This window comes from Macaca fascicularis, chromosome 7 (assembly GCF_037993035.2).
Source record: "Macaca fascicularis isolate 582-1 chromosome 7, T2T-MFA8v1.1".
NCBI classification, from domain to species: Eukaryota; Metazoa; Chordata; class Mammalia; order Primates; family Cercopithecidae; genus Macaca; species Macaca fascicularis.
The window spans coordinates 105,431,044-105,458,818 of record NC_088381.1 but is presented as its reverse complement, the minus strand read 5'-3'; the positions used below and the strand labels follow the sequence as shown (position 1 = coordinate 105,458,818).

Genomic DNA, 27,775 nt, shown 5'->3' with positions numbered 1-27,775 from the left:
CAAAACACTTCACGCAAATGCACAACTCTTAAAACAAAACTTTCCTCTGATGTTAGCTCTTGGAACAGCTGCTGGAAGTCCCAGAAACAGCCACCCAACAGTGCTCTCCAATCGAATTTTAATTTTAAGTAATGAAGGTAACCTCCCTCTAGGCATGCCAGTAAATTAGTCAAGGAGTCCAAAGCATAATTTCAAAATATGGGGGGAAATCAGAAAACTGATACAATGAAAAACTACCGGCAGAATATATTTTTATTTTCTTTCTAAGTGTAAGATATGACATATGACTTTTTATTAAAGCATCTGTTAAATAGCACTATGTAATTTGAGGGTAATCACATATGAATAGCCAAAGTTCAACTACCAGGGACAACTGAGAGACCGTGGGAAAGCTCCTGGGTGTGTGTGGGGAGGGGCGCGAGTGGATTGGCGGGGGCTGGCTGGCCTAGGACGGAGAAGCTAAACACTGGTCGACCCTTCAGGAAGGATTTAGATTTAAGCTACAGCTTTAAGACAGGATATGAAATAGTTGACTTTTCCAAGCTCATCAGCTTCCATCACTGCTCTCCATTAACGCGGGCTTCTGCTGATGGAGAGGAATGGAGGTCCTGACCTACCCTCGCCCAGGTTTCCAGTCTCCCAGCTATTGCACACAGGAGCAGCAGGTGGGGAAACGCCAGGATCTCCAAGCACCCTGCCAAGTCTGTGGCACCCAGTAGGACCTCAGCTGCTCAGGTCTTTTCTGCTCTAACGGATACCTAAGAGGTGTCACGTTTACCTCTAATTTTCCAACTCTTTGTGTGAAGCGCGCATTGCCAGTCCCTCCCCTAGGACCCTAGTCCTAGAGTTTTTAAAGTAGAGCCGGAAAGTCTGAGGATCCTTTCAGCAGCACAGAGCAGACACCGCGCTCCCCAGGAGGGGCTAGATGAGGAGGGACTGGCTGGGACTGAGCACGTCCTCCAACAAGCGCTGACCGGTGTGAACAAAACAGTCAGTAACTCGGGGGCCACAGAGAACGGGAGATGCGCGCGGTCGCGGGGACCCAGGCCTTGGAGGGGGCGCCGTATCGGTTCCGGGGCCTCGAGGGAGGTTGGTTCCCGTTTCCACTAGGCCCCAGGGGGCACTTCTTCCTTCCAACGCTGTCGATTGCCCAGCAGGGGAACTTGCCCTTCTCAATCTTTCTCATTTGAATACATGAAAATGCGAGTTGATTTTGGCAAGGCCATGCTCTCTCACGGCCAGAGGGACGGTTTTGTCGCCCGCGGGCGAGGCCGGGTGGGGAGCAGCTCCGGCTCCGACATCCGGCTGCGGGTGAGCTAGGTCCGCGCCCCCGGCAGCTCAGAAACCCGGTGGCGCTCAGGCAGCAGTAGGGGAAAAGACAAACCCAGTAGCTGTTTTTGTTTGCTTCAATAAAATAAGGGAAAGCCCTGGTTATGTTTATGCGTTGCTTTTACACACAAAGACACACAGACACAAGCACATGCACACACAGCCAGGGTTGAGGCCGGTTACAGGATTGGACTCTGTACAGAACTGCCTGCAAAGGCCCGTCAAGTGGTCCCAGGGCCCCTACCTACTACAGAGTTGTGAATTAATCCCTTAAAGATTTAATGATGGAACGAAGGGAGAGAGGAAGGAAGGTATAAGGAAGAAAAATAAAAAGAAGGCAGCGAAGGAAAGGAGTTCGAACCTGGCCCCGCCCATGCTTCTCTCTCGCGGGGGACCGCCATCTCACGGCTCCCTGGCCCCCTCCCCAGCTCGGCGCACACATCCAACTGCGAAGGCCAGGCACACGCAGGTGTGACCCCTTGTGTCCAGCGTCCCAGGCCTTCCTCACTTCTAAGCTAAGCCGGGTCCCAGTTGGGGTCGGCTTTGAACCGCGTTCACGACCACAGGTCTTAGTTTCATTGGATCCGATTCTCCCCTGCAGAAGGAGGACTTAAGCTTCTTATCTGGGTGAGGGGGTGGGGGTCCGCGGGGGAACTCGGACCACTCCACACCAAGCTTGGCTGGGCTGCTGCAGCCGCCACCTGACAACAACCCCGTCCAGGGAAGGGTAAGCAAGGAAAGGGGACAGGCGAAGGACAGCCACAGAGGGAAGCCCTAGATAGATTCGAGTGGGCACCGCAGAGCCCCACCGGCCCAGGCCCTGCTCTCTGCCCACCCTGCGGTCCTGCTAAATGGGAAGGACCCCGTCGCCGCGAGAGGCCGCCGGCTGGGCCCGAGGCGCGAGCCCGCGGCCTTTCCTTCCACCTTTCGCCGTCGTCGCCCTCTGGTTCTCCCTGTCTGGAGAATATCTAAGGAAGGGGCTCCCAGCCAGAGCTTGCTGGGAAGTGTAAGCTGAGGCAGCCCAGCGTGGTCGAAGGACCCAGTGCGGCCCAGGTACTGCGGGACTGCCTCGGGAGCTGGCCCCATGGGTGTAGCAGGCGCAGCTTCCGGGAAGGGCGGGGCGGCTTCCTCCGCTGGCGGCCACCTGGAGTACCCGCGCACCCTACAGTCCTCACTGCCGCGGCTCCCTCCACTTGAGGAGCCCGCCCTCCCCGCGACCTGGACCGCCCCGGGCTGTCGCAGACCTGTCCTTACACAGGCAAGCTTAACCGGGAATACCCCAGGAGCCGCCACGTGCCTGCCCTCGTGGGTACCCAGCCCCAAGTCCACCCGTCCTCCCCAGAGCTGAAGACAGGCCTGGTTTCCTCCAACGAGCAGCGCAATCCTTGCAAAGCACAGTTTGCAGTAGCGTAGGTGCCTATTTGGGAAAAGAGGTTCGAAAAGAGCAGGCTGCAGTCGCTGGACCTGGCTACCGACTGGCCAGCAACTCCCAGACAGCAGCATGGAAGTTATGTATGTATGTATATATGTATGTATGTATGTATGTATGTATGTATGTATGTATGTATTTCCAAGTCAAAGACCTAACACGACCCTGCTGATTCGCTTTTAAACCTCGGGGAAAGTGACTGGCTGGCATCTGGGTACACTAGAACCTCACCTCCTAAATGTGTTAGGTATCTTGCAATGCGGCCACTGAGATGGAGAGAGGCTGAGAGCTGGACGAACTGCCATCTCTCCTTCCATCTTGGCCTTAGCTCTAAGAACCTAACTCCCTGGCTGTGGGACGCATGCGGAGTCCAGTATCGCCTGGCGGTGCTCCCTGGAGGCGGGAAAATTCAGCTTTCCCTCTCCACGACAGGAGGCGCTGTGTTTGTTGAAATCCCCCTGGCCGCGAGCCGCGAACCTGGGATCCCTGAGCTGGATCAAGGCTCCGAAGCTGTCAGAGTCCATTCTGCATCACCGGTCTTGGGCTTTGAAGAAGCCTAGAAGACATTCCGCTTTGGCCATCATGCTATGAAAAGTGGATTTTTTTTTCCTAAGACAACTTTTTGTTTTGTTTTGTTTTGTTTTTGAAAATATGAGACTTAGCAGGTTTGGGAAGTGGGCTAAAAGAATATTTAATATTGTAATTGATCCCCCATTTAAGGTGACAGTGTTTTCCCCCTGCTTAAAGCACCAGCTTTTTTGTGCACTATAAAAGCTATTACTATCTATAAATTGTTACTCTCGGTAGAAAATACCCTAGTCTTGCTCCGTGTTATTGGAGAGCCGAGAGGGTATTGGAGAATCACCTCCAGAAGGAACAAGGAAGCTCATTAGCACTGAAAGTCCCCCGGATCAGGCCGAGGAAGCTGAGCATCCGTGTACTTTACAAATGGAACTAAAGTCAGCTACTGATGGGAACTTTGCAAAAAAGAATTAGTTTCTGACACACAATTCGCAGATACATTTACACAAACTGATGGGACAACTTGCAGTCACAGAAGAAGGCTGCATTAGGGAGGGTTCCTGCCCTCCTGAGGTCCAGGTGGATTTAATTTCATTCATTCCTTTCCTTATGTGACGTTTCTATCCCCCACCCTTTTTGTAAAAAAAAAAAAAAAAAAAAGTAATCCAATGCTTTTATCTTTTTTATTTCCTTAACTGCACATCTTCACCCTCTCTGCTCCCCTGCTGACTTAAGAGATTTGTTTGGTTCAGGGATTTAAAGTGATTCGCTTGCCAGATTTCAAGTAGAAGAGATTGAAAAGAACAAAGCACAGGGAAAAAGGTATCTGTTTGGAAAACAAGTTAAAACATATTTCTTAAAATGAGATTAATAACATTTTAAAAACTTTGCAAAACAAGAAGATTTTGCGGATTCTTAATTACTTTAGATTTTATTTTATTGTTACTTAAGGAAACCTAGTGGTTCTACAGGCAGTACAACAAACCCATGGTCACAGGACACTCAGAAACAAACACACTCAGTCACACGTGCTCAGAAATACACAAACGGTCACACAGTCAGAAACACACTCACCATCTCCCAATCTATCACCAACTCATTGCCTATCACCCAGTCACTTCAGTATTCTCTCTCCTAGGACAAGTGGGCAATCCACCACCCAGGGCCTCAGGAGAGTAAAGAGACTTTGCGTTGGGGAGACTCTCCCACCGACGTCCAGGACCGATTAGGAACCAAGTGAGCCCCTGAGATCTCAGCCCGGACCCTCCGGGTCACAGGACCAAGCGCCGCTGCGGGCAGTCTCGGGCTTCTGCCTGGCACCTCTTTCGCAGTGCACACGCGTTCCCGCGCCCAGGCCCTTGCTCTCCCAGCTAACGCGCGTGTTATGGGAGATGTCCCCTCCCCCTGACCTTTTCCTATCAGAAACCAGACGGTCGTCTCCAGCTCAGTCCCTGAAGCTGCTGAAGGGGGGCGGGAGGAGGAGCCCGGCAGAGGGAGGACGGCCCGACTTGGGTCTGCCTGCCCTATCACACAGACATCTGCTCTCAGTTGCTTCCTCTTTATGGTCGCTACAGATGACAGGAGAGAGGAGCGGAACGAGGCGGAAAAAAAAAAGTTATGTCATAAAGATATAAACCGGTGCTGTGACTCACCTGCTCTTAGCCGCAGGTACGAGTTTCGTGGCAGCGCCTCCGCTCTGCTAGCCGGGAGCCCGGGTCGGCCTAACGTCACTTGGCTCGGCTGACTCAGATGACCCGGTTTCTAGTGACGAAGCAAAAGTGGGGCTTTTTCCCTTTTCTAGTAGGAAGCTCAGGAGGAAAGAAAGAAAGAAAAAAAAGTCTGTATTCTCCAGTCTCCTGGGGTTGAACTTTGGGTCAGGAATCAGGAGGGAGGGGGCAAGGAGAGCAGGAGGGGCGCGAGACTGGGCCGCAGCCCGCGCTCAGAAGGTGGCAAGTACCTCTGGGGAGGGACCCCGGGGTCACTTAGCCCACAAAGTCTCTAAGCCCAGTCTCCGACGCCACCGCCCCCAGCCTTCTCTGGCTATGAGGTTCCCATCTAGACCCCTAGCCCGCCCGCCTGGCCCCGCCTATTTTTTCTTTTTCCAAAGGGTGTTACACCCCCTCCCACCCCACTTCCCTCTTTCCCTAGCCTCCGGGCCTAAACCAATTACACTGCTTTGCAAACAAAGTGAGGGCCGCGCTTGGGGGAGGGGTTGCGGGGGAGGGGGGGCGCGCAGCGGTGGCGCGGCGGGGCGGGAGGCGCGGCGGCCGGACTGGCGGGCGGCCGCCTTGCAGGTGCACCTCGGGCTTTGTAGGTGCGAGCGTCTTTGTGCGGCGGACAAATGGGGAGAGGACGAGGAGGTGGGCACTCGAGCGACGTAAGATCCACATCAGCTCAACTGCACTCGCCTCGCAGAGGCCGCCCGCTCACTTCCCGCGGAGGCGCTCCCCGGCGCCGCGCTCCGCGGCAGCCGCCTGCCCCCGGCGCTGCCCCCGCCTGCAGCGCCGCCGCCGCCTCGCAAGCCGCGCCCCGCAGCTCTGGGCTTCCTCTTCGCCGGGGTGGCGTTGGGCCCGCGCGGGCGCTCGGGTGACTGCAGCTACTCGGTTCCCCTCCCCCGCCCCGCGCCGCGCGGCCGCCCGTCGCTTCGCACAGGGCTGGATGGTTGTATTGGGCAGGGTGGCTCCAGGATGTTAGGGACTGTGAAGATGGAAGGGCATGAGACCAGCGACTGGAACAGCTACTACGCGGACACGCAGGAGGTGAGAGGCGAGACGAGGCGGGCGGCCGGCGGGGCGTCGCTGGAGCCCGTGCCGGGGGAGGCCGGGGAACGGTGGGCGCCGGGCAGGGCGGACAGTCGGGCCGGGGGCGCCTCCTCGGTGCCACCGCTGCCCGCCCGCCGGTGTGGTCCCGGCCGGGCCTTGGCCGGGCCTGGAAGCGGGACCTGCTGCCCTGCTCTGTCCCGACTCTAGCAGCCGGAGAGGGAGTTTTAGGAAACTCCGGGCTTTGAAAACAGCGGCCCTGGGAAGCACTTGCCTCTTCCCAGCAGCGAGCGGGAGCAGGAGCCGGGCCCGGGGTGCCGCGGGCGGGCGAACGCTGGCGCGAGTTGGAAGCAACTCTGAGAAAGCCGGAGCATACCCGCAAGGCGACCTCTTCGTCCCGCCGTTTAATCCGCAGACGTCTTCTGATTAAAGCGCTCTGCCGCCAAGTTGGGTGTCTCAATAATGAAACGATTTCTAAATTTTGTAAAACTTGTTCTTCAAAAGCCCTATGTGGGGAGAAGTGTGCGCCTTCTCTAAAACCGCTGGGTGGCGCTAGTGCGACCAGAATCTTCTTCAGAACTCCGGGCCGAGAACCTGTTTCTCTTCATTGTCCCCTTGGTGGCACGTTCATGGGGGTTATTTTTACAATGTGCACAAAAGGATTACAGGGAAAACCAGGTACAGGGAGGACTAGCACCTATTAAAAGTATTTTTCTGGAAACAGCTGGCTATTACCCCCCAAAAGTTTAATTACCATTATTGAAAACGCGTATTGGAACTGCCTTGGATAATCTTGGGAAGAGGGAAAGAAAATAAAGCCCCAAAGTAAAAAAAGAATTTTAAGACGTGGACAGAAAAATATAGAATCACGTAATATTTTGATGGTAACTAACTTATTTAGATTTGTATATTCACAAGTTTACCTCTGAGTTTATTTGCATACCATAGTTTACTGGGTGTTCCTATTTAAATCTATTTGTTCTCATGTTTTCAAACTGAGTCATACTTGCTGATGAAAATAAACTTAAGGACATCATTATTCCTTATTAAATTATCAGTGGAGTGCTTTTTAATATGCCTAGGTTCTGTATGTTTAAAATACTGTACCGAATGCATTCCCACATTGCTATTGATAAGGATTTTCGCTTGCTGATGATTTTTAAAGCAGCTCAGAGGTCTTCCAGAGATTTAATTCTGACGCAGTCATCTCGACCCTACCATTCAACTGAGACCCCTAGCGAAAGTACTTTCTAACATATTAAAGCTGAGAATTAGGAAATACAATAGCATAAGAGAAAATAGGTAGAATTTTATTTTTGAATTTTAAATTATTCAAGACTACTCACGGAATTTCAAAGCCGGGCATTGAAATCATCAGCAGCAACATCAGTATGTGGGAAAAAAAAGATTTATTTTGACAAACTGTGTCACCAGTATTTTTAAATAGGGGACGGTGAAGTGGTGACAAAATTAATGCGAGTTTCTAAATAGCTTGCAGAGGTGTACATGCAAAGTCACGTTAAAATAAAATGCATATAGCACATTGAGATTATTATGGCACCCCCTCCCAGCCCGTTCTGTTATGGATGTACTTTTAGTTTGATTTTTCCAAAACTTATTTAACTTCTGAGTTTGCTTCCCTTTTTAACATTACAGTTGCTACAAGCAGGTAGAAAACAGTACTTCTAAATACAATAAAAAACAAAAAGTCACCATAAGCAAAAACTCCTAGGACAATAAAGCCACTTGTTGGGAAATAAATGATTCAGGGGGTCCCATGTCCATAGGTGATTTGCTCTATCAGGGAGTTTCATTAACAGTCAGCTATAACAACCGAAACCGCTGTGCGGTCAGCCAGGCCTGCAGACTCAGGCGAGGAGGGCACAGAGCTGGTGCCCTGTGGCCCGCTCCGTGGGCCTGTGACGCGGAACCCATTGCACCCTTAGGGTGAAGTGAATAAGCAGAGGGTCAGAGATTAATTCTATTTTCGGAGTTTTAAAGACATTTCCCCCCAAAGAGCGCTTTGCCGAGGCTGGCTGGGGTGGAGACTTGGAGACCGCCTAGCGTGGATGGAGGAGGCGATGAGGGGGCCCTGGAAGCCAGCCCCTGAGCCTGGCGTGTAAGGCGATTACACATCTTCCTGGGGACATATTTTCTGTGAGCGCTTATCTTTCATGCCTGTCGCGCTAGGATTTTCCCCCGACCGTGCAAGACATCTTTGCTCGGTCTGGGGAGGGCGCTTAGCCGTTTGCCCTGGGTGGGGGTGTCCCGTGTTCTGCAGAAGTGCTCTGCACTTGCCCCCGGATTAACTCCCGGCCGGCCGCCCTCCGGTGCCCACCACTAACCCCGCCCTCCGGGGCTTCTTCGCTGTCTCTGCTCCAGGCCTATTCCTCCGTCCCGGTCAGCAACATGAACTCAGGCCTGGGCTCCATGAACTCCATGAACACCTACATGACCATGAACACCATGACCACGAGCGGCAACATGACCCCGGCGTCCTTCAACATGTCCTATGCCAACCCGGGCCTAGGGGCCGGCCTGAGTCCCGGCGCCGTAGCCGGCATGCCCGGGGGCTCGGCGGGCGCCATGAACAGCATGACTGCGGCCGGCGTGACGGCCATGGGTACGGCGCTGAGCCCGGGCGGTATGGGCGCCATGGGCGCGCAGCAGGCGGCCTCCATGAATGGCCTGGGCCCCTACGCGGCCGCCATGAACCAGTGCATGAGCCCCATGGCGTACGCGCCGTCCAACCTGGGCCGCAGCCGCGCGGGCGGTGGCGGCGACGCCAAGACGTTCAAGCGCAGTTACCCGCACGCCAAGCCGCCCTACTCGTACATCTCGCTCATCACCATGGCCATCCAGCAGGCGCCCAGCAAGATGCTCACGCTGAGCGAGATTTACCAGTGGATCATGGACCTCTTCCCCTATTACCGGCAGAACCAGCAGCGTTGGCAGAACTCCATCCGCCACTCGCTGTCCTTCAATGACTGCTTCGTCAAGGTGGCGCGCTCCCCGGACAAGCCGGGCAAGGGCTCCTACTGGACGCTGCACCCGGACTCCGGCAACATGTTCGAGAACGGCTGCTACTTGCGCCGCCAGAAGCGCTTCAAGTGCGAGAAGCAGCCGGGGGCCGGCGGCGGGGGCGGGAGCGGGGGCGGCGGCGCCAAGGGCGGTCCTGAGAGCCGCAAGGACCCCTCTGGCGCCTCTAACCCCAGCGCCGACTCGCCCCTCCATCGGGGCGTGCATGGGAAGGCCGGCCAGCTAGAGGGCGCGCCGGCCCCCGGGCCCGCCGCCAGCCCCCAGACTCTGGACCACAGTGGGGCGACGGCGACAGGGGGCGCCTCGGAGTTGAAGACACCAGCCTCCTCATCTGCGCCCCCCATAAGCTCCGGGCCCGGGGCGCTGGCCTCTGTGCCCCCCTCTCACCCGGCACACGGCCTGGCACCCCACGAGTCCCAGCTGCATCTGAAAGGGGACCCCCACTACTCCTTCAACCACCCGTTCTCCATCAACAACCTCATGTCCTCCTCGGAGCAGCAGCATAAGCTGGACTTCAAGGCATACGAGCAGGCACTGCAGTACTCGCCTTACGGCTCTACGTTGCCCACCAGCCTGCCTCTAGGTAGCGCCTCGGTGACCACCAGGAGCCCCATCGAGCCCTCAGCCCTGGAGCCGGCGTACTACCAAGGTGTGTATTCCAGACCCGTCCTAAACACTTCCTAGCTTCCGGGACTGGGGGGTTTGTCAGGCACAGCCATGCTGGTAGCAAGAGAGAAAATCAACAGCAAACAAAACCACACAAACCAAACCGACAACAGCATAATAAAATCCCAACAACTATTTTTATTTCCTTTTCATACACAACCTTTCCCCCAGTGCAAAAGACTGTTACTTTATTATTGTATTCAAAATTCATTGTGTATATTACTACAAAGACAACCCCAAACCAATTTTTTTCGTGCGAAGTTCAATGATCCACAAGTGTATATATGAAATTCTCCTCCTCCTTTGCCCCCCTCTCTTTCTTCCCTCTTTCCCCTCCAGACATTCTAGTTTGTGGAGGGTTATTTAAAAAAAAACAAAAAAGGAAGATGCTCAAGTTTGTAAAATATTTGTTTGTGCTTTTCCCCCCTCCTTACCTGACCCCCTACGAGTTTACAGGTCTGTGGCAATACTCTTAACCATAAGAATTGAAATGGTGAAGAAACAAGTATACACTAGAGGTTCTTAAAGTATTGAAAGACAATACTGCTGTTAGATAGCAAGACATAAACAGATTATAAACATCAGAGCCATTTGCTTTTCAGTTTACATTTCTGATACATGCAGATAGCAGATGTCTTTAAATGAAACACATGTATATTGTGTATGGACTTAATTATGCACATGCTCAGATGTGTAGACATCCTCCGTATATTTACATAACATATAGAGGTAATAGATAGGTGATATACATGATACATTCTCAAGAGCTGCTTGACCGAAAGTTACAAGGACCCCAACCCCTTTGTCTTCTCTACCCACAGACGGCCCTGGGAATCAATTCCTCAGGAATTGCCCTCAAGAACTCTGCTTCTTGCTTTGCAGAGTGCCATGGTCATGTCATTCTGAGGTCACATAACATAAAATTAGTTTCTATGAGTGTATACCATTTAAAGAATATTTTTTCCAGAAAAAGGGAATATTACAATGTTGGAGGAGAGATAAGTTATAGGGAGCTGGATTTGAAAATGTGGTCCAAGATTAAAAAATCCTATTGATTGTGGCCATTTTAATCATTGCCATCGTGTGCTTGTTTCATCCAGTGTTATGCACTTTCCACAGTTGGACATGGTGTTAGTATAGCCAGACGGGTTTCATTATTATTTCTCTTTGCTTTCTCAATGTTAATTTATTGCATGGTTTATTCTTTTTCTTTACAGCTGAAATTGCTTTAAATGATGGTGAAAATTACAACTTAAATTGTTAATTTTTATCAATGTGATTGTAATTAAAAATATTTTGATTTAAATAACAAAAATAATACCAGATTTTAAGCCGTGGAAAATGTTCTTGATCATTTGCAATTAAGGACTTTAAATAAATCAAATGTTAACAAAAGAGGATTTCTGTTATTTTTCTTCACTTAACTAAATCCGAAGTGGATATTTCTAAATATGATATTTTTCAAATTCTAGAACTGAATATAAATGACAAAAATGAAAATAAAATTGTTTTGTCTATTATTATAATGAATTTATTAGCTAGTAAAAGGGAGTGAAAGAAATTCAAGTGTATAAATTGATTTAATATTCCAAGAATTGAGATTTTTAAGATTCTTTATTCCCAGTGATGTTTACTTCATTTTTTTTTCCACACCGGCTTAAGCCTTCTGTGTTTCCTTTGAGCCTTTTCACTACAAAATCAAATATTAATTTAACTACCTTTCCTCCTTCCCCAATGTATCACTTTCCTTTATCTGAGAATTCTTCCAATGAAAATAAAATATCAGCTGTGGCTGATAGAATTAAGTTGTCTCCAACGGAGACTCCTGAACCCTCTTCTCATTAAAAGAGAAACAAAACTTAGCCATCAGGGTAGCTCGGGAGGAGGTTGGGGAGGGGAGTTAATTCACTCTGGCAGGGGAAGCGTTGTGCCTACAGGACATTTTAGGGCAGCCGCTGTTTTGCATTTTGTGAAGTTATTTTTTAAATTTTGATTCAAAAATGTCGTTCCTAAGAACTTAAAGTTGATAATTTGTCTGACTTCTAAGGAGCTTTTAAATGCAACTTCACACCCCATAGTTGCTTGGGATCACAAAATCATTAATCTCCTTTGATAGCAGGCTCACTTTCCAGTCCACCTATTTCTTTGTAAGTCTTGTTCGGATTGACATCAACAATAACAACACCAGCTCAAGCAGAGGCCGGCCTGCCTGAGCTCTTGTGTATGAACTCCATCCTCACCAGGGCTTGAACTTGGACAGCCTTTACTTTGATCGCGCCACTCCACACCGCGGACAAGATAAAAAGAGCTGTGTGAGTCGCTTAATTATCGCGTAATTGCCTCCCCAGATGAGAGAAAGGGTGCCATGTAGCACTTGAGAAAAATCCAGAAATCCCAAACCCCCACTCACTTTAGTTAATGAAAGGAGGAGGGGAGGGAAATTACTGGTTTGAATAATTTCAAACCCTAATTTGGAGACCTCGTAAGGACATCAAAGTCCCAAAGAGAGGAAAAAGCTTCCAACCCCAACAGTTACTCATATTTACATAAGGTAAACAAATGTGGGCAAATTCAGCTTCCAAACGTAAGACAAAGGCATGGGCTTGGGCCTCGGAATCCCGCCCCCACTGAATCTAAGATGTTTAACTTCTGTGCTGTCCTCTCTGCGCTGTTCCCTTTCTTGTTTTCAACGTATTAGAAACATCAGCGCCTTGCCTTCACCCCACCATTAAGTTGGCCTTAGCTCTTGCTCTCTTACTTGCCGGAGACGTTGTCTAATTATGCGGGGGACGGGGCACTTTGGAGACCTGCCTCGGGAGCTGGGCCGCGAGGAGCCTGCAGGCCCAGTCCCTGCCTCGTGGGCTTCTCGCAGTTCTCAGACCGCATACTCCGCCACCTCTGAGCGATGCGACCTGCCACCCGGGCGTTAGGACGCGCGCGGGTTGGCGGCCAGGACAGCTGGTTACCAGGGAAGGCGGACAGAGGAGGACAGCAAACGTCTCGAGGTGACAAGTGCAGTTAGTTCTTCATTGTTTGAGCATTTTCCCCTCCTAGCGAATAAATCTCCTGTTGAGCCTGGGACCTAAAAGTCAACAAAGAAGGCCAGCCGCCTCGTTACGGCTCCTGCGGCCCCGGCTGCCCGCGTTGCCGCGGCTGCTCCCGCTGCGTAATCCCTTCCTCGGAAACCCGGACACACAAACGCCCGGGCGCCCGGGCTGGGGCGCCGCGCCCCTGGGCCAGAGGAAACCATCTGTGGTTCCCAGGGAGTGCGGAGACCCTCCCCGAGGGCGCCGCCTTCCTGCGACCCCCACCCCATCCGCTTTTCGTCTCGGTGTTTCCACATTTCTTCACCTCGCCAGCTCCCGAAGACCAGGGCCTGAAAGGGGTTGTTGACCGTCCCGCCGCGGTGCTCCCGCTCGCTGGACTTAGGAATTTCGCCCGAGATGGGGGAGGGGTCCCCAGGGAGGGGAGGGAGGGGGCGAGGAGGGGCGAGGAGGGAAAGCCTTCCTCCAGACCCAAGTGTACAGCTCCGGAGGTGCTCGGACCCACCAAGGCCACCAAGCAAACACTTTTACAAAAAAGAAAAAAAACAAATGTTTTGGGGGTGAGCATAGGACAGGGTAGGGAAGCTGCAATTGTTACTCTCACCTTGCGTTTAGGAAGGGCAGGTGTGAAACATTTTTCAGGTGATAAAAAGAGAACCAAAGATAGGGAAGAAGAAAAGCTCACCAGTTCTATTCAGCAAAAACTAAACAACTCACAAGTGTTCGCAAGTAGAAGGCAGCTCCGTCCATTTTCTACATGATGGCTAATACAGTGTTTAAATCAAAGGCACAATTTAATTTCCATTGTTCCTTTGTGATCCCCCTCATAAAGGATAAACTGATTAGAATTATTAGGAAAGGAAGGATTAAAACAAACAAGATCCTAGTAAAGCTCCTAACCTCTGTTTTCATTTTCTGAAGGATAGATACCTAATTGATTTCACTGAAAGTATAAAAAACATTCTATTTCCCAGAAGTCTAACCGATTTGAATGAGCCATAACAGAAAAGAAGTCCTGAAGTGATAAAAATGTAAGCCCTTGTTTTGGCGTTTTAAAAAATTGGTCTCAATTCCACAAACATGCTTAAGTTTCTTTGCAAAAAACTGCTGAGATCAATACAAATTCCTTTCAATGCGGGCCAAAGTAGAAGACCTGTCGCCCAAATTAATTAACCTTTCCTAAAGATCAATTGGTTTTCTGTTGATTTAGCAGTAATATTGTAGAACATTTAGCTATAATGTATTTTAATGTGATCCTTCAATGTCAACAGGAAAAAATTCGTTGAAAAACAAAATAGCTTAAGTAAGTTAATAGACATTTTATACATGTGTAAAAAATATTTTGCCTTCAAAAATTAAATACCAATTGTTTTTCTGAATTGTAATAAAGTGTGTTTTGCAACTAAATGGAGTTAAGAGCATGCCTAATTACTCCAAGATAGTTATATGCAAAAAGGTGATTGTTTTAAAGATACCTAGAACTACATAGGTAATCAAATTACACTGAAATATAAAAACAAAATTTTCTCAAACTAAAAGAATCATTAGAATCAATAGATTCTCATGAGAGTCAGAATGTAAGAAAATGAAATGAAAAAACGTGAATATTTCACAATCTTCCTGTTTATAAATAGAATCTATTTGGAAGGTAAAGCGTTTCTTAAAGTAGCAAGTTTTATTTTGCAAGTTTTATTTTCATCCACGATGCTAGTGTATCCAAATAACATTTAACAACAGATTACCTTAAATCTTACGTTTTTTCTTCCAAATAGTTAAGTTTGGGGGCATAATAGTTCCATTGTTTTTTCTCTTTTTAGCCCCCGCCCAGCATGGTTCTTTGAACTTTGGCCAGTTAGGACTGCAGCCCTCACCTTTTTGTTCTCCACCATCGTTTTACCAAGCAATCTGGGGCTGGAAAATACCCATGCCATTCAATTTTAACTTGTAAAATGCATGCATTTTCCTATTATAAACATTTTAAAACACCTGACAAGGGGGAAATCCTCACTTGCCACCTTTCTTTTTCTATTTAACTTCCTTATTTCTCCGATTATGTTAGCTGTGACTACAGAGTAAGAGCAAAGCGCATGGTGAGAGTGAGCGCCCCTCCTCCTTGTAGCCCCGGGAAATAAGGAGCCCTCCTTTTTCTAGGTGCCACTCCGTGATCTTTTGGGGTTCTCTATGTTCCAGTCAACCTACAGGACAGAGGCAAGATATTCTCCCTCAAAATCCAGGAAAGAAAGGGCTTAAGTAGAATCGTGCTCGAACACATCAGAATCCAGGTGGAATGCGGGTCAAGTCACTGGCGAAGTCAGGTTAAGAACCAGGCCAGTGACACCAATGGCAGGCCTTACCCAGAATTTAAGTGTGAGGTTGCCTTGGTTTAACTTTTTACGTCTCTCAACTCCCCTTCAAGATTACACGTCAGGGGCTTTTTCTTTTCTCTTCTTTCAATTTCTGAAACCAAGAAAAAAACAACCTGGAAATTCCCCCCAAAGCATTGCCTGGAAATAGAGAACAATAAATTAAATTGGAAACCTCCTTAGTCAACCCCCCCCCCCCCACACACACACCTTTATAAAGGAGTACATTTGTTACTCTTTTGCTTGCCTGCTCATATCCCAGGTCAGTTTTTTGGTTTCTCTCTCTTACGCCAAATAATTGTTTTAAAACACAAACAGTTTAATGAAAAGACTGTAAGGAGCTCTGCGGAGGTTTGTATCCTTTGTATATTTAATTTTAAGGGCCTATTATGCACGAGGGAGGAAGTAGGCGCCCGCCTAGTCCCGTGCTCCTGGAGAGCGGAATTTCTTTGCATGGTTCAGGTGACTGGGATATTACTGGAACGTTCCCCTAGCTCTGGGTCCCACCTGGGGGCTTTGTGCTTCACTGCCACAGTCCAGCTATACACTGCGGCTCAACAGCGGCTCAACCCTGGGCGCCAACTCCCGCTGTGTCCTCCACCGCTTTTAGTAGGTGGAGGCCGATTCAGGAGCTCAAGCGGCAATGAGCCGTGTTGTAGCGCAGGGCCTCGTCCAGGTTTCCTCGCCTCTCCCTGGAGTCACACCGCCTTCTGCTGACACGCGCTTCCTTTGTGTCATGCTTGGCTAATATATTAATGGGGCGGATAACCCGGATCCTTAGCGGAGGGGAGGAGGGGGCTGGAGATGGGGAGGGCAGGGAAGGGAACCGAACAGCTCTGGTTGCTGACCCTTGGGCCAGAGAGCCCTGGGGCCGACCGGGAGTGGAGGAGCGAATCGAGGTGGGAAAAGTTCACATTGGGGGCACTGAAAGTAAACTTCACTGCCTGAAACAAGTTTTAGAAAAGGTGATCTGATGCTAATGCTCGGTCCTGGGCACAAACTGCGCAGCCAGACGCGGCGGACGCCAGAGAAACTGTCCCTCCGGCGGAGCGGGCCGCGCGCCTGCAGCGAAGTGTCCGCTTCCCCTACCCAACTCCGGGCCGGGAGCTCCGCCGCGCTGCGCGATGTGCAGAGTCACGGGTGAAAAGTCCTAACTACGTGTCGCACGAAGGCCCCTTGCCGAGTGCACACCTTCGCGGACTCAGACTCATTAAGCTCTAGTTGAGCCAGCTACCTTAGATGCTGGGTCCCAGTGCTTAAAAATAAAGACCAACCCGCTCCCTGCCCTCAAGGAGAAGCCAACTTTTCCCACCCTCACCCCAAAGGGTTGTGCGGCCTCCCAGTCGGACTCATCAGCCACACAGGTGGATCTCCTGCGCTACGCCAGGTGAGCAGGAGGAACGGCAGACCCCTGGCCCGAGGCCTGAAGCCCAAGGATCCCCGCCGCTGGGTACTGGCCTCATTCCAGTCCCGGCCTCCCGGGCCAAGCCCCCTCCCCACCGGGCCCCAGGCCCCGCCCGCCAGACGGTGCCCGGGTGCCCTGAGACATATGCTGCCCGCAGGCCGCGCGGCCCGACGTAGTGCTCATTGCCGAGGCGGTTCTCAGCCCATCAAAAGCCGGGCTTTCTTCAGCCGTATGGGCCGCGAGGTGAACAACAATGCCCGGGCCCCTTCACTTCAAAGCAGCGATCAGGGGAAAGGCTCCCCCAGAGAATTTTTTTTTTTTTTTTTCCCTCAGCCTTTCATTCCTGGTTTGAAAAAAAAAAAAAAAAGGCATCAGCAACGCCAGGGCCCGGGCGAGCCTAATGCCCTTTGATGGGGATTGAATTCATTATCTCCAATAACACAATTGTGCTTGGCCAACGAAAAGAGCAAAGCAGAGCTCTATCCTGCCCGAGGGGCCCGGCCGGGCGGGGCTGGCCGGCTAGCAGCGCTCCTGGGGACCCGCACAGAGGCGCAGTCCTAGCCCGCCCGGCCCACTGAGGCGCCCCCTGGGCTCCGGGGCGCGGGCATGCCCGAGGTTGCAGGACCAGTGGCGCCGCTCGCCGCGACCGCGCGGGGAGGGGCGGGATGGCTCTCTCGTTTGATTTATTTTTCATTTCTCCCTTCGTAACCATCCCCCGAGGGCGGCCCCCGCAGAATGGATATTAACTCTCCTCCCTCCCGTCCTCCAGCTGGGAAGCCATCCCTGGTGCCCTGGGAGCGCTGGGCAGAAGGGCCGCCCTGCGCCCCTGGCTGACCACGCATGGCTCTCAGCATCCCGGCCGCGCCGCCCAACCCTGGCGCGGAGCCGGCTGTACCCGCAACCTGGCACCGAAAAACTGGGCCCCCTCTCGCTTCCACGCCAGCCATTGCGGAAAAGCGCCCCAGGAGCCTGGGCGGGGACCGCGGAATACCAGGTCTCGCCCCCGGGTGTAGGGGTCTGGGCGCCGGGCGTGATGCCTCGTCCCCTCCGCTTCTGGGCCCATGGACACTGCCTGGGACCGCCACCTGACACGAATGTCGCCTCCTCCCGGGTTCCACCGCCATTCCTTCCCTTTCAGCCACCTCCAGCCCCCGCCTTCTCTGCCCTCTTGATTGTAGGGAGGTGGAGGTGACAACCGACTAAAACAGACACTGTGGGTCTTGACTGTGTGTGTGTGTGTGTGTGTGTGTGTGTGTGTGAGAGAGAGAGAGAGAGAGAGAGAGAGAGAGAGAGAGAGGAGAGCGGGGAGAGGGAGAGAGAGAGAGGAAGAGGGAAAGAGAGAGATTATATTTTGAATCTCTCAGAATCGTGATCAAAGAAGACTTCATAGCCCCGTGTCTTAAATTGCAGTTCAAGGTATTACTGAGATGCTTCCTATACAACCTTACTCCCCGCTCTTTACCCCCATTACTGGGGAAAGTTCAGATTAAAGTTTTATTTCAGTCAGATAAACAATAATAATAACAACAATTTAAAGTACTTTAAACAAACAGAAGACTTATTGAAATACTCTGCAGTAGTAACTGAATTGGTCGTTCCTCACCAATGAGTCATGACTATCCCAGCCTCCAAGCAATGGACTCTTCACCTTTCTCTTCAGAGAATTAGAGCCAGTACACACATGCTGTAGGAGGTATATAGACAGGTAGATAGCTATATATACTCACACAAATATATACATGGACTTAGAGGAGCATCCACAAGAACTTCCTATCTATACAACTGTCCTGAAAGCAAGGAAGCAAGAAACTGAGTAATATGCTGCTTTCAGGTCAACCAAGAGAAGTGTTTCAGATTTGACTTCCAGCGAGGCATTATTTTCATCAGGAGATACAGGGATTAGTTATTTAATTCTCTTCAGCATAGAGTAACCTTTACAAATTTAACCCATTGACTCTGACAACAACCTTCAATGGCACTGGGGGTGGTGAGACGGGGGTTCCTCTCAAGTATGTAAGATTAAAAGACTTCAGTTCTTCGTTCCAGGCTTTCTTTCTTCCCCTTTGTCTTATACAGCAGCATCCTGAATGTAATTTACATTAAAATATAGATTCACTTTTGTGAAGTCTTTATAGTTTTCATTTACCTCAGAAAGGATGTAAAACATTTACCCTGCAGATATTCTGAGTGTCTAATAAAGAAGTGTATGGGAAATTCTATTCTTTAGGTGAGTTTTAAACTCTGAATGCTACAGGTTGTCAAAAATTGAATGAATTCTCTTTTGGACCCCTAGCCCATTTTTATTAACTTATTAAAAATAGGTTTGAATCTTGGTGACGGGCTCATTTACACTGTGGTGACTTACTTCAGTCACCTTTTATAAAATCTCTTTTGCAACATCAAGTGGAGGTTTAATCTTTGTCTTGAATTTTGCCACACACATCCCACACCTGGTGGACCGCTGCGCTTCCTTTGCATATTCATTGTCACATGCTTAGAAATACTGGGAAGAGAAAGATGTTTATACAGGGTAAAGATGGCAGTGAATTAGATTTTACATATTAACAATTTGAATAAGAGTTTAACATAATATGTATAATAAGAATAAGTTATATGTAGGTATAGCTATTTAATAATTAATTTTTATGATATTTTGAGGGCTTCAGAGGACTCGGGACCCAGCGTAAGAACAATTCCCTGCATAACTATATGTTTAAAACAACCACCAAAAAAGCTTTAATTCTGACATATAGTCTACCCAACCTCAGAAACTACAGGACAGGCCCGTGGTTTATCACATAAACAATTTATCTAGTGTCTGAGTACACATAAAGGATTATGTGGCTTCAGGTGAGCAGGGCCCCATAGGATGGATGAATTACTAAACAAAAGATACTATGATTTTCATGTAGATGTCTTTGGCCATGGAACAGAATTAGGAAGGAAGAAGATGTGAAGCATTTCAACAGAAATGAAAATCCAATGTTATCTAAAGTGCAACCCCAATGCCCATTTCAGCCTTGAATCATGAATCATGAAGCCATGGAAAATAGTGATGGAAAAGACTCTTATGTCTTCTAGCTCACTCACCTTAAAGATTACTCTCCTCAGAGTATTCCCAAGCCATGGTTTGAATAGATTTAAATGTCAAGAACTGAAGGACTCCCTTCCACTTCTTGAGTTTCTTGGAGAAATTATATTCATGGTGCAAAACATTTTGCCAACAGTATTTTCTTGGTTATTTATTAAGGTAAAATTGTCTTGCATTTTAAATATGCCTCTTCGAGGATCCATTTTTATTAGTTCTCAAACCTGTTTCAGATACCCACATGCTTGTCTCTCTATTTATTCAGCCAGTCTATACACACTTACTTTATTTAGTTCCTACATAAGATTGATCCTGATCCAAATAAAATGCCCAGGTGGGAAACTTCCTTTAATATGTATTAAGCATTTGATTTTCTATCCTTAATACTGAGAGGAAAATAATAAATTTAAATCTCCAAATTCCTTTGAATGATACCAGCATTATAAACCTGAGACTTGATCCATTTGTGAGATGTCACCCAAATGCTAAGTCATGAAGTCTCTTTGCCTTTTAAGTATAATTTATGATAATACATCACAGGACCTCAACTTCTTAAAATATGCTAAATTCTTAAATTAAAAGAAAGAAAAACTAGAAACCAATTGGGAGTTGGTTCATTGAGAATACTGTTCCTCTTACTGGAGAATTTTCAGAGTGTTTGTTCCTTGTGACCCAGAGATTTACATGTGTCCTATCAGGAATATATTTTATCAGAGTTTTCAATAGCAAATAGGTCAAGGCAGTTCATTATAAAACTTCCAAAGAGAAGTAAAACCTTTATATTTCAATTGCAGAGATTCAAAAGCTGGAGCTGGAGCACTGCATAATGATTTGGCCTCCCAGACTCAAATCCAGACTCTGGGCTTCCAATGTGCCAAAGTAGTAGCCTGCCCTCTGGACAGTGAAATGCCATGCCCAGGCTTAACCCTTGAGTCTGCACCTGTCTTTTACACTTCAGCATTTCTACTGAGTCAGGCAATTAGGAAGGAAATGCTCCTTTAGTCTGACAGATAATTCACGTTAAAAGTATAACCATAGCAAGAACAGATTGTGAGGTAAGCAGAGAGAGAAATGAGAAATATTGAGAAATGATCTCCACTGCATTCCATTCACCTATCTCATCTTACAAAACAGAATAGGTGAAAAGGGAGAATGGGAATTGTAAGCAAAATGAAAGATTGTAAGGTCTCTGATGAGTCAAAGAGTGACATTGAGAAGTTGTGTAATAATACTATAATTTATATACTCCCATTGAATACAAGATTGCACAGATATCAGCTTCCTCCCAATTTGCTACTGGGTCTTGAGAGGGGAAAATTCTATCCAATTCTTGATGATTCATATGATATAGCAAGTGACAGTGTTGCGTTTTATTTAATTCCCTATACAATGACTACTACCTTAAAATATCCAAAGAGCCTTCTTAAATAAAGTAAGATCTGCTATTTTTTTCTCCAGGATTTGTAGTAAACACATATTTTAAAGTCTTATGTTCACTTACAGTTGTTACCAGGTGATGTTGTTTGTGGAATAACCTGAGATTTTAACACTAAGCACAAATTAACTTTCCCAGAGTATAACAGAGTCCTATTTTCATCTTACCCTCAGCAACAGAAAGAGTAGTGTAGTAGCCAGTGTTCAACCTGAAATACAAAAAAATGTAGAACATAGTAAGATTCTTCTCAACTATATACAAGACCCTTACAATTAAATTTATCATTGGGGTAATAAACAATGATTACCATGCTTTGAAATAACATTTTTAAGTGTTTTCAACTCAGGCGAGTAACTTGTTTTCAAGAGGAACAGAAAGCAGAGATTCCCAAGGAAATATAAGTGATGAAAAGATGATAGAAACAGAAGTACCATAGGAGAAGCAGCAAAAGGTATTAGGTCATGTATAGACTCACAGTCCAGGGGACTGAGGGAGTGAGAGCTGGGACAGAGGCAAATTAATAGCTGGAGAGAGCTAGACAGAGTGTGCTGAGGAAGGGCCAGGCGTGAAAAGATTTGGTGTCGTCATAGCAACGGGCTCAGCCCTGCTCCCCCTGAAGCCCATTCATCTCTGAGCTGCCGGAACACGTTTTTAATTAAAGCGTATAAAAGTTGTTTTGTAAGGACTTCTCATCCGATAGATTTCAAAATGGTTAATCAGGCTTCATCTCCTTTTGATGCTCACAAGAGCATGGGCTATAGCATGCACAGAAACTGCTGCTGCTGCTGCTAAGTGAGTTATATCTCTCAATCACACCTAATACCAGAAATGAGCAAGGCGTCTATTTATTTAGATACACAAAAACAGAGGATTCAAGTGGGAGTGGGGAGTCCATTTTTATGGAACTCAGTCTTCTGGATGGCCATGGTCCCTGGTTGATGTTCTATTTAACTTTTGAAAATAGCAAGATTTTTTTTTTCCTTTGAGAGACACAGTCCAAAAGCCAAAATAAAGGTTACAAATTATTTGTATCAGTGAATATTTACCCTAGCATGGGTATTTCAAATAAAAGGTTTGTACCACTCCCATATAAAAAGATAGTAACCTGTCTCATTTGTTTTTTTGGAAAAAAAGAACTCCCACTCCTAAATCTTTCATAAATTCATGATATACAGCAACAGCTGCATTTATCTCTTTAATAAAATAGATGATTTAATAGAAAATGGCATCTTTTGTTGATTCACTGAATAACCTCTTAGATGAGTTAAACTTTCTCTAGGCTTTTTCATCTCCCTTTCTCCCCAATCTTGATTGATGGCCTTATTTCTAACTTCACTGAAAAAGAAAAAAAAAAAAAAGAAAAGAAAAGTAAAGAGACAGATGATTTTACCTGTCATCCATTTCTTCATCTACCCTTATCCCAACTGAACATTTTTACTCCTATACCAGTGCATCCTCCATGAGGTCATGGATGAGAAGGAGTCCTGCCTCCTCTCTGAAATAAACATGCCCACCAAACGATTTTACTGAACACTAACATTAGTCAAGGCCACTCTATAACCAGAGTGAAGTGAGGCAAAACCAAGACCACTTTGTAATTTTGTCTAAGCACAGATGAAAACAAGATCCCTATGTAAACTACAATTATAGCAAGCATCCCTTCATCCCAGCTAATAAGAGTAACTGTTGCTTATTTACAAATTACAGCTGTAGCCAAAGTCCCACTATCTTGAACTCTCCCCTGAATAACCTAACACAAGCCCCAATCATATAATGTCCTTTCTAACATCCTCTTACTGAAATGCCACACAATTCCCCATGATGCATAGTCTCCTTATTTGCAACAAGCTACAAACCCAACTTATTCAACTATAGATATGCCTCTAATGATCTGGTGTGAGAATATTGACAGACCTTTCGTTCCTTTGTTTCATGGCTTGAATTATCACGCAGCAAACTAAAAGTTAACTGCTACCCTTTGAACAAAACTTCCTTCTTATTTCTATACTGGTCTACAAGGCATTTCCATGATTATTTAATATATTTAAATTAAAACAACACATTTCTTTCAGTAACAGGGCATCCCTCCTGACTTTTACATTTTTCTCAAACTCTTAGTCACTCAGGCTCGAAAAGTCATAGTCATCATTGACTTGTCTCTCTTCTTGCCCATATATCTCTAATTGATTAATATGCCCTGTCAATAATTCCTGTTCCCAATATCTATTTTCTGGACATTACAGAGGTCACAATTTTAGTCTATAATACTGTCCATTATCCATTAAAATAGCCTCCAGATGCTCTTTGGCCAATTCTTGTCTGTACATTATTTCTAGCCTAATGTTCCTGCAACAAGCTTCCAGTGAGTGCAGTTAAGTTCTAACCTCTTGAGGCCAGAGTTTTCACAGAGTAAAATTAGAAATTATATAGGGATAACTAGCATGCTTTTCCTCCCTTAGAAAAGATAATGTCATCTTAGGCTGCATACATGAAATGGGGAAGGCAAGAACGCACTGGTCAACACAGGGTCATGTTTCCTATGTTAGGATTTATTCTCTGAGAACTATAGGTCAGACATGGTTGCTCACACCCTTAATCCCAGCACTTTGGGAGGCTGAAGTGGAAGGATTGCTGGAGGCCAAGAGTTCAAGACCAGCCTGGAAAACAAAGTGAGACCCTGTCTCTATACAATTTTTTATACAACTAGCTGGGCATGGTGGCATGTGCCTAGTCCCAGCTACTCAGAGGTTGAGGCAGGAGGGTCACTTGAGCCAGGAGTTGGAGGCTGCAGTAAGCTATGGTCATGCCACTGCATTTCAGCCTCAGTGACAAGAGAGACTCTGTCTCAAAAAAATAAATAAATAAATAAATAAATAAATAAAATAAAAAAAAATTAAAATTAAAATTAAAAAAAAGAAAAAGCAAGACCTTTAGGAGATTGTAAATATAGATGAGAACTAAATCAGGCCTTGTGAAGGATGGTTTAGAATGGGGATGTTTTGCCACAGAATAAAATATTTATGTTACAGTTGAAGGATATTACAGTTGTTTCAAGCATATGTGAGGGAGACTAGAACCATTTATTGTATGTGAGTATAGAGGGCAGAATTAGGGCCAAAGGGTAGAAATTAGAGACTTACAGATTACAGCTTATATGAAGACATCCATAACATGATTTTAGATTGAGTAGGTCACCTCAGGAAATACTGAGCTTCTCAACATTGAAGCTTCAAGTGTACATCAGATGACCACTTGGATATACATTTTCCTCAAACTTACGCTTTATTTACTTAGCTCTAGTCATTCAACTTTCAATTACAATAGATATATTTGTTTTGAATAAAATAAACTTTTTGTTTCATGTATTCTATTTTTAAAACACAGTCAATGTTCATTTGTTTTATCCCACATATTTATCCTACCTGCTATATTCATTCATTCCTCTGTCAGTATGATCCATCTGTGACCACCTTCCTTTTGCCTACTTGACTTCCTTTAGGATTTCTTTTAGTGGAGTTCTGCTTGTGATACTCTCTCACTTTTTGCTGGGAATTTAATTCCAGGTTGTTGCTGTTGTTTTACTTTCAGCCCTTTAAAGATGCTATTTCATTTTTTCTGGCTTCTGTTTCTCTGAGAAGACAGAATTACTCCTACTCTTTTGAAAGCCATATGTCGTTTTATTCTTTTTGTTGTTTCTTTCTTGAGTCTCTAGTAGTCTCTAGTCGTTTCAACTTCTGAGTCACCTCTGGGTCTGGTTCTGCTGACTATTTTATCTTTTCACATAGGTATTTTAAACTTTTTAAATGTGTGTGTGTTTTTTTTTTTTTTTAAATGCCAGGTATGTTTTATAGAAGAAGAGTAGAGACTGAAGCAAATGTTCAAAGAGGGAATATCTATCCTTCCATCAAGCTATTAATGTGGAGCTATTAGTTGATTTAGTCAGCATTTGCGGTAAATTGGGTTTTGTTGTAGCTATGGTTATTTTCAGTGTACAACAGACTTGAAATCCCTCTGGTGGTGGGCTGGGCTGCTCCTATTTTGTGCTTAATGTAAGACCTGCAGTTCTGGAGAGTGATTGTTGCTTTTTTCCTCTTTCCCTGCTCCATCTTTTCCATGCTTTTCTTCTTTCTCCAACAGTAGATGGCTATTGTTACCTGTTACCAGACACAAGGCTTCTGGCGGGGGAAGGGGAGGAGTTTCTCAGTTCTCCTGCTCTCTTCTTGATTTTAGGCAAGCCCTGTACATCTGAGCATCCTCCAGCAGCAGATGATCTCTGCTTCCTACTCAGTGCAGGCTTTCTAAAACTGATGAACAATATGCCACAACAAACATGAGATTCTAAAAACCTAAAAACACACAGGCAGGTTCCTTGCCCCTTCCTACAAATTCTACCTTGTATTGGAGTGTCTTCAGTGTGTATGAGTTTCTTGAACCTTTCTAAATATCACCAATCTTTACCTAGGCCTAAGGCATAGGATGGTTCTTGCCCTTCTTCCCACGAAGACAGCTTTTGCCTCATGTTAAAGCAGGTTTGGATACAATATATGGGCAGATTTCTTACCTCTCTCCACTTGGTAGATGCCCTTTGCCTGGAATCAGTGGAGGACCCAGAGTGTAGGTGGGTTTTATACCTGTTCCTAGATACATACCTGCTCATAGCTGTGGCCATTCATCAACCTGTATTCAAAAGGGGCCTGGACCTTGGGTGTGCTTCTCCAGGTACTCCTGCTCTAGCCTCAAACCTTGGCAGGCCCTGCAGAAATCTTCCATAGAAAAGAAGACTCTCTCAGGTCCCCGCTCTACTCTCAGTCTTTCTCATAAGCGCCCAGTGGAGGTCCATGAAAAAGTGTTGGTGAGTGTGGGCAAATGTCCTCTGTGCTCTGGGATTCCCAGGGATTCTGAACTGTCATGCTAGTCCATGGGTACGTTTAAGGCTTTGTTAACATTTTCTTTCCTGCTTACCCACTTTATGACTACCACCTCTTTCTCCCATGCTCTGCCAAAAAATGAGACAATTCGTGTGTTTCATTTCTCCTCAGAGGGACTCGTTCTTCTTTGGAATTTAATTCATCTAGTTGCTTTGTAATCTCAACTCTCTGATAGGCTAAAAAGTTATGATTTTATACATAATAATTTATTTTTTTCATTCTTAGGCAGGTGTGACACTTTCTTATGGTTTTCTACATCCTAAGTGGAAGTAGAGCTGTCTCTCTTGTTGTTTTGAAGATTTGTCTATTTGTATTTTTTTGAGCTGTTTATGATGTGCCTAGGGGTGTGTGTGTGTGCATGCGTGTGTGTGTGTTTAAGTTTTTAGAATCTCATGTTTCAATAGCATACTGTTCATCAGTTTTAGAAGATTCTTGGTCAATATCTCTTCAAATACTGATTCTATCCCATTTTCCTTCTGTCCTAGAACCCCAATTACACACACTAAGTCTTTTACTATGTTCCATATATCTTTTACAATGTTTTATAGATTTTTCTTTTTTTTCTTTCTCTTCTTCAATTTGGACATTTTCCATTGGCCTCTCTTTCAGTTCCTAAATTCCTTTTCTGGAAAATTTCCTTTTCAGGAAATTCAGTTTCTGAATTTCCTTTTCAGTTCCTGAATTCAGTTTTCTCCTAGGTCTAATCCACTAAAACCATCTATTGAATTATTAACTTTGTTCTTATATTTTTCAGTTCTAAGATTTCCATTTAATTTTTTAAAAATTTCCATTTAAAATCCACCTTTGAGCAAATTTGATTATAATGATTATAATGATTTTAAAGTCTGTGTCTGATAACTACAATATCTGAATCACATGTGGATTTGTTTCTATTTTCTGTTTGTGTTGGTTTTTGGTCATTTAGTTTTATTGTCTGCCATGCTGGATAACTTTCAGTTGAATGATAAATATTATGTATGAAAACAGTGGGGGTTCTAGATGATATTGTTGCTTTCTACGGAGATTTAAGAGTTTGAGAATATCACCTTGGTATAGTTGAGGGTAATCTAGCTATAAATGTGTCCTTACTCTTATGATGTAGATTTTCCAAGGTGTGAATCAAAAGCTGAGTTTCTCCTCTTTGGTGAGACCTGCACTCCAACTTTTGTCTCCTCAGAATCATGGAACTGACAGATTCTCTCCCTAGATTTAATCTTCCTAATATGTATTTTTTTACTTGCTTTTTCTGTGTCTCGTCTTGAGTTTAGCCTGTTGGATATCAGAAAATGCCTTGAAGGAAAAATGCACATAGAATGTTGGTCTTAACTGTCCATAGCACTTTTCTCTAGATCTTGGCCCCTCATGTAATAACTGCTTAATTTAACTCTGAACTCCACTTTTTCTGTTTCCTCAGCCCAGTACAACTGCCACAGGCTCAAGAATGCTCCATTTGTTATGCCTCTATGCCCCAAGCCTTGAATCAGCAAACATTCCAAGGCGAAATCGCTATTCTCAGAGCAGTACTCACTTCAATATGTTTTCCTTCTCTCCAGGATCTTGGTCCCTGAGGTCCTGGCTGCACTGGTTGTTCTCCAGAGCTTTCAGATTTTGTTTTGTTTTGCTTTGTATTTTGTCCAAGTTTTATAGTTATTCTCAGTGTATGAATTCATCTGATTCTAGCAACTCTGTCATAGCCAGAAGCAGAAGACCTTTCCTTATTATAGTCTAAACCTGAGTCCTTAGCCATCAAGTCTTGGCAATTCTTATA

General features: G+C 46.3%; 3 protein-coding genes across 9 annotated transcripts in view; 1 reads left to right on the top strand and 2 right to left on the bottom strand.

The window, feature by feature from the left end:
* Positions 1-5,318, bottom strand: part of TTC6 (tetratricopeptide repeat domain 6) — a 217,927-nt gene extending 212,609 nt beyond the window's left edge. For both annotated transcript variants that reach the window (XM_005561122.4, XM_073998505.1), the window contains exon 1: positions 4,933-5,318. The gene's annotated coding sequence lies outside the window, so the exon portion shown is untranslated. The remainder of the gene's footprint in view (positions 1-4,932) is intronic.
* Positions 5,319-5,704: 386 nt separating this feature from the next.
* Positions 5,705-11,139, top strand: FOXA1 (forkhead box A1). Its single transcript, XM_005561120.4, has 2 exons — positions 5,705-6,039; positions 8,422-11,139. The coding sequence occupies exons 1-2, from the start codon at positions 5,968-5,970 to the stop codon at positions 9,760-9,762; spliced, it is 1,413 nt and encodes a 470-aa protein (XP_005561177.1). The 5' UTR covers positions 5,705-5,967; the 3' UTR covers positions 9,763-11,139.
* A 7,207-nt stretch (positions 11,140-18,346) lies between these two features.
* MIPOL1 (mirror-image polydactyly 1) overlaps positions 18,347-27,775 on the bottom strand; it is a 403,522-nt gene continuing 394,093 nt past the window's right edge. For 5 of the 6 annotated variants that reach the window (XM_073998508.1, XM_065548737.2, XM_045396307.3 and 2 more), the window contains 2 exons: positions 21,247-21,287; positions 18,347-18,639 (listed from right to left, as the gene is read on the bottom strand). In XM_073998508.1, coding sequence (XP_073854609.1) covers positions 18,491-18,639; positions 21,247-21,287 — 190 coding nt within the window. In that variant the 3' untranslated portion in view covers positions 18,347-18,490. Of the gene's footprint in view, positions 18,640-19,771; positions 21,288-27,775 lie in introns of those variants that run through there. The other variant, XM_073998511.1, reaches the window with a different exon arrangement.